Genomic DNA, 6,852 nt, shown 5'->3' with positions numbered 1-6,852 from the left:
TGGGTGACGACTGAATAAAATTCTAGTTAAGCATCCATTTCGTTTTGAAGCTGTCAAATTGTTTGGTGTCTTGCTCAACTACTTTTGGATAGACTCTAAATCAATTTGATAATTTTGCATATATGTATGTATATGTACTTGTATATGTATTTGTATTTGTATGTTTGTATGTAGATAGTTATACTTTTATGTATTTGTATGTTAAATAACTGCGATTTCCATTCGTTTCATTCTTCTGTGTGGGACTTTCATCCGCTTCTAGGTTTCCTTTTCCTTTTCTATATTTACAAGATATCTCCTTCTGAGACTTAACATTTTTTGTGTGAAAAGAGGAGTAAAATGAATCGAATTTAACTCTGATATATATAATACTTGCCATTTTTTTCTGGGCTGGGTTAGCAGACTAGAGATCCTATCTATCTAGTCGTAATACTGTCCCATACTAGTAATCTGAATGGCAATAGTGGTAATTGAAACTGAAACCATTACTAAACTGATTTGGATATTGATATTTGCTGAGAGGGGAACTCATGAGATAATAGCTATAGATCTGCACAAAATGATATATATTTTATGCACTTGTAACAAAACTAACTTCAACTTTGATAACAATTTCCCTTTCTTGTTTCTTATAAATTTAAATATATGTATATATGTGTATATATATGTATGTATATATTTGTTAATAATTAAATTTCATATCTTTAGTATCAAATACGTCCCGAATGCAGAGCACTCGGGTCCGCTGCAGGACCCACAGACTAGGCGACTCTAAACGTAGTTGTTTTTGTTTTCTCTATACAAACTCTAAATAATTGTTCATTTTGTTTATCTCAACCTAATCTGCATCCTTTTCCTTTTCCCATCAATATCCTTACTTTTTGGCATATTTAGCTGTAGATTTGACGCTTCTCTTCCCTTCCGTTTGTACAAGTTTTGCTGCTAATTTAGTCAAATTGGTAACGGTTTAATTCAACAGACTGCATTTAGTTGAGTTAATGCTGGATAAAGATCTCCGTTTTTTGTTTGTTCCTTTCTTTACTTTATATGATAATAATAAGTTAGATTTGTGTATGTTCGGGATGTGTTTGGGGTGTGTCCCATATGAGAGAGTGTCTAACGAAGGCCAAAACGTTGATTAAATTCAAAATGACGTGTTCAATTCTCTAGTTTTGCTAAAATGTTGTTGCTCTTTTCGTTTTCGTTTTGTTTTTGTTTTTTTTTTTTTTATAAAAATGCTAATTTAATTGTTGTCCATATATTGTAATAATAATCAATAATTAATCATATATATCATTTTTTAAGTTCTAAGTGTTAAATAGTTTGCTTAGTCGGGCTAGGGCGCGCTATGGTCAACTTGAACGGTTTTGTTATCTGGGTCTGTTTATGTATTCTGTTCGGTTCTTGGAGCTGGGTTTGAAAATAAGTGGCCAAAATCTTCGGGTTTCTGCTTTTCTGTTTGTATATATATTTATAGTTATGTATGTATATATACTTTCTTAGCAAAATTTTTGGTTTTCATCTGCTCCTATTTTCTTTTGCAGCTTATCCCTTTGCTCATATATTTGAAGTATTATTTAGTGTTTCTTGCATTGTTTTCATTATATACATATATATATATATGTATGTATATTTGTAAGTACCTGTATTTGTTTTTGTTGCAAGCAGCTAAGTTTAAGTGTAAAATTTTTGTGTGTTTGATTTTATACAAATATTAGTTTATTATACTATAAAATCGATTACGATTTTCATTAGTTTTCGAATAGTTCTCAAACGAACTGCAAACAAAACGAACATAAATACAGAATTCGTAATTGCAAACTAGTATTGTAGAAGAATATCTCCAACAGAGTTCTCAGGCCAACACAAGTGATCGCTTCAGAGTTTTGTATTAATTTATCTTTTCTAGTTTTGTGTTTACTCCTCTATTCGATTTATCGATTATCGTTAATAGCTCTAACAAATTCATATTATGATGTTAAATTAGTTTCTCATTTATATATTATAAAAAATGATATTTTTGCTTTGCGGCGAGGCCAGGCACACCCTTTGGGGCTTTGGCCTGGGCCTCCACCTATCCAGTAGCACTATATACCTCACAGTATTGCGCTCTTTCTCCTTCACCATATCGATCTCCATCTCCTCATTCGTATTCTTCCACGTAGCCATCAAAGCATTGCGCATATTAAGTGGCCTGCTCTGAGCTAGTCTATTCCTAACTTCTTATATCCTTTTGTTTTACTTAAAATTAATTAAATTCGAATTTTTGTGTTAATTTTCATTCGTACACACCACATATATGTATACAATTCTATACATATATATGTGTGTATATATATATATATACTTGTATATGCATATATAGAACATTTTGCCTTTTGCTTACCACTAAATGCTAAAAAGTTGCAGAGCTATGTTCCTCTATCGATCATCGCCTATGCTCTATCATTAAATCCTTCTGCTTCCATCTAACTCTTCCAACTCGTTTAACTGTCAACTCCATTCGATTTTATCATCATCAGATTAACAAATTCAGTTTTGATAGTTTTTCTCTTGTATTTGGTTTCTTTTTAATTTTTGTTTTTTTTTTCTGCAGCGTTTTGTTAATTTAATAAATTCCCATCACCAATTTTTCTTATAAAATGGTTGCTGCTCTGCTCGTATCTCTCCTTCTTATTTATTTTCTTTAATTTATTATTTGTTTCGTTTTTTTGTTTTTTGTTTTTTTTTTGTTTATTTGAAAACCCAGATAATTTTGGTCTCTTGCCAGTCAGTTTTTGTCTCAAGTTTTTTGTCCTGTGTGTGGTGTGTGTGTTGGGTGTGCATATGTTATGTGGTTTGTTTATCTCTTGTTAACAAAATTATCAATATCAATGTTTGTTCCTTGCTTCTATAAATATATATATTTATGTGTCTATATATATTCATAATAAATCGATATTTTGGCAAAAATTTTGTTCTTTCTTCGGGCTTCTCAACATCATTATCATTTTGTTTTTTGTTGGTTTTCTCTTTCATTTTTTAAGTACTGCATTCAGCTGCATGTATAATCGAATAAATATATATATAGTTGCATGTATGTTCTGCTGTTTTGTATATATATATATAAATCTATTTAAATTTCAGCTCTAAAGTATTTTCTTTTTTTTTATTATACATTTTTTTGTTTACTATTTTTTAGGTTTTTTTGACATACGCTTTTGCATGTGTTTAAGTTTTATTTTTATAATCATTTTCACTTAGCATGGTGAAGACCATCTGAAAAGAGGTAATGGTAAAGCATCAGTAAGCTGTTCCAAGTTTTATCCGCAAGATCTCCTTCCAAGTAGATCGCCGAGGCAGCTCTGGGAAATCTTCCATTTGGAAAGAGATCTTCTTTTTCATCTTCTTCTGAAGTGGTTGGGGGATTGGGAATTCCCAATCATCCGAATTCAATGGCTCACCCTTTCAGTAGTTGCTCCTTATTGTTGTCGCAGTTGTCAATGGTTGCTGTTGGTTGCTGCTGGTTCCTGGTGGCTTTAGGTCTTTCGCTTTTGTTGCTGCCACTTGAACAGTTTTTCGACTAGTTCCACTTTGGATAGGTTCTTCTTCTGGTTGCTATTGGATGCCGTGTCCGGTTCAGTTGGATGTGGTTGGGAATCGTCCATTCTGCTGCTGCAGTTGCTGCTATTGTTGTTGGTGGTGCTGTTGCTGGTGGTGCTGTTGCTGTTGCTGTTGTCCTTGCTGCAGTTGCTGGCATTACTGATGTTGCTGTTGGGGCTGGGAGAGATGTTGCTGGGGGTACTATAGCGATAGCAGTAGGTACCATTTCGCCAGCTGGCGAATTGATACTGCATATGAGTGGAGTTGTCAGTGGGAAATGGTGGCCTAAAGCTGCTTCTGCGACTATAGTGATGTACTGTGGTTGTTGCTGTGGCTGTTGCTGTGGATGCAGTGGCTGCTGCTGCAGTTGCATAGTGTGTTGTTGTTTGTGGCATGGCTGCTCCTGCGACTACTCCTGTTGTTGGTGCTCCAGGGTGTAGTTGTAGTTGTTGCGAATTACACTTAAGGAACTCCGATTGTTAATAGGGTCGACTGGCATCCTTTGGCCGCTTCAATTGAACTTTCAGTCTTTTCATGCCAATCTGGAAGCCATTCATGGCCTGAATGGCCGCTTGAGCGCTGGCGGGATTATCGAAGGACACAAAACCTACATAAAGCGGAGAGCCATTTGATTAATTACAGCTGAATATAATGGGTAAGGGGTGTATTGAGACTCTACCGAAGCATTTGCTCTGGTTTGTAGCGCGATCGATGAAGACCTTAGAGCTGATCACATTGCCAAAGGGCAGGAACATTTGCATTAATTCCGCATCGCCAAACTCTTGGGGCAAATGGTAGATGAAGAGATTGCAGCCCTCTGGACCGGATATCGAGCATCCTGGGAACATCAGAAAATCTTAAAAGAAGACATTACAAGAAAAGAAACAAAGTAGACAATGAAATTAAGCGATGGCGAAATCATAATTTCATAACTTTATGAGTACGAGTATTTCTGCTTTCTTGTTCTGTCTGCATGGATTTCGTTTCGTTTCGTTTGATTTTGTTTAAATTTGATTTTGAATTGATCGATTTCTGATTTGTGCTCTGATCTGTGACTTGTTATCTGTGTTCTGTGGCTGATCTTGTTTTCTGGACGATCCAAACTAAAACTAATGCGCTGTGAGGTCGGCGCAAACTAGGAAACAAAACCATAACCAAACGAACAGGCTAAATGATATATACATACAGGCTTTAATGTTCGCTTAGTCAAGAAATGCTTAATGGATCTAGTAAATGTAAACTATAGACTTTAGCTTAGGTCTCTACCAAGTATTCTAGCCCCCCCACATTACCATATGATTGTAATATGTATATTCTATTTATATATGTGTATGTATATATGAGATATGGTGTCTGTATATATGTGTGCGAGTGTCATGCAGGGTACATTCTAGGGTATAGGGTATACATAGAGACACAACAGACTACGGCGCAATATATATATATGAATATAGAACGTTACACTCAAGTTACGTATATAGTTAGCATACAGGTAGCCACTCACACACACACACACACACACACATATGTATGTAGATATATGCATATATATGATTGCAATATACAGACGCATACCAACAGACAGACATAAATTATATAATGCTTTACCGGGGGACGACAGAGTGATATTGTCTCTGTCCAAAAAAAAAAAAAAGAGGAAAGACAAAACGAACCGAAAAAGAAACATAAAATTTTATGAGCAAATGTCTTCGAAATACGCCGACGGTCTTTATATGATTTTAAGCAGTTTATATGTAATTTTTACGATGGCATAAAATGCCTTTGAATGCAGCCATTAAAAACGATTTACGCCTTGCCCGACAAACCCCCAACGCGAAAGGGTTGAATGTCCTCATTCGCGTCCCTTCTTCTCCTTTGCAGGGGTTGCGGAAAGAGATAAAATACTTATCAAAATAAAACAAAAGGCAAAAGGAACAGAACAGAACATTGTATGCAAAGTAATTAATTTTTATGAGATTTTGTTTTAAATTTAATTTCTCTCCGGACAAAACAAAAAGGAATTAATTACTTTTCAGGATTGGCTTGATCGAGCCCCATGAAGACCGATATTTAATTGTCTGTGTGTTGCATGTATGTGTGTGTATTTCACGTGTGTATGTGTGAGTGTTACATTCACGATGACAACGAATCGAGGAAAACATGGAGTGAAACATTTACGAGTACTTGATGGAATAAGTAAAATAATTACGAGTATTGGCAGCTGTTTGTTAATGTATCATTCGATATTTTGCAAAAATCAAACACGATATCGAGTTACGAGAACGGAAACGAACCAACTAGAATGTGTAGAGGGTGGTTTTGGTGGGCGGGGATAGATACGGGGGTTACGGGATTCGATTAACAAAATAATAATGAAAAGCTTACCTTCACGCTGAGTGGGTGCAACCGCCGCTAGGGGAGGTGGTAAAGCTTGTGGAAACTGTCCATAGACGGCGGGGAAGGCTGCATTATATATAAATAATTTTTGTTTTTGGTTTTTACACAAAATCCGAAACATTTATGAAGACAACACAACAATTAAGTATACGTACGAGTAATATATATGTATACATACATATGTATATAATTAAATGTTTAAAGTAATTTTATAGTTTAATAATAAACAAATAATGATACACACTTTACAAGAAAAATCCAATTTGTGCTAATATACCAGCCGATCAGGGAAGCTGGACTTGAGAAAGAATTTTCAAAATGATGATGCATCAGATACACATCAGTGCATCCCATCAGAAAATAATAAATAATTTTAAAATTCAGCTTTTATGCAACAAATGTTAACCGTTTAACATCAAAACAACACATCTTTGTGGTAAACAAATTATGAAATAACTCAGTTAAACATATTCAAATCAAAAGCCAACAAAAGAAACCAAGCTAGCGTTGTCGATTCGAATAGAGCGGCGTTACTCTTGCATTAGTTACTGATAGGCAGATCGCATAGAAAATTATTTATGCAGCAGAGATTCGCTCTAATTCGTTTCTCCAACATTCGCTTGCTTCCGTTCAACAAAGGAAATCAATTAAATATTTATATAAAAAGTTAGAGTTATATAACACTTTACTAACAATTAAAATATATTTATGGCATGACACAACAATTATTATTTATTTCGATAAAAACAATTATGAATGATGGGCTTGTTTTTTTTTGTTGTTGTTTTCTTTGGAACATGACCTGGTGGTATAAATGATAATGGTTATGGTGATGATGGAACCAATTTAATGCCATTGCCAATGCTGATGCTA

The 6,852-nt window shown here is 34.7% G+C and overlaps 1 protein-coding gene across 37 annotated transcripts in view; it reads right to left on the bottom strand.

Moving 5' to 3' along the window:
* Window positions 1–3,180: 3,180 nt before the first annotated feature.
* The window catches only part of LOC111072361 (CUGBP Elav-like family member 4), a 285,345-nt gene continuing 281,673 nt past the window's right edge, over window positions 3,181–6,852 (bottom strand). For 19 of the 37 annotated variants that reach the window (XM_022364163.2, XM_022364157.2, XM_022364164.2 and 16 more), the window contains 3 exons: window positions 5,968–6,045; window positions 4,262–4,438; window positions 3,915–4,189 (listed from right to left, as the gene is read on the bottom strand). In XM_022364163.2, coding sequence (XP_022219855.2) covers window positions 4,062–4,189; window positions 4,262–4,438; window positions 5,968–6,045 — 383 coding nt within the window. In that variant the 3' untranslated portion in view covers window positions 3,915–4,061. Of the gene's footprint in view, window positions 4,190–4,261; window positions 4,439–5,967; window positions 6,046–6,852 lie in introns of all 37 variants that reach the window. The other 18 variants (XM_022364159.2, XM_022364160.2, XM_022364166.2 and 15 more) reach the window with 3 other exon arrangements.

This window comes from Drosophila obscura, unplaced genomic scaffold (genome assembly GCF_018151105.1).
Source record: "Drosophila obscura isolate BZ-5 IFL unplaced genomic scaffold, ASM1815110v1 contig_1, whole genome shotgun sequence".
Taxonomy (NCBI): domain Eukaryota; kingdom Metazoa; phylum Arthropoda; class Insecta; order Diptera; family Drosophilidae; genus Drosophila; species Drosophila obscura.
This window is presented reverse-complemented; position numbering and strand designations above follow the sequence as displayed.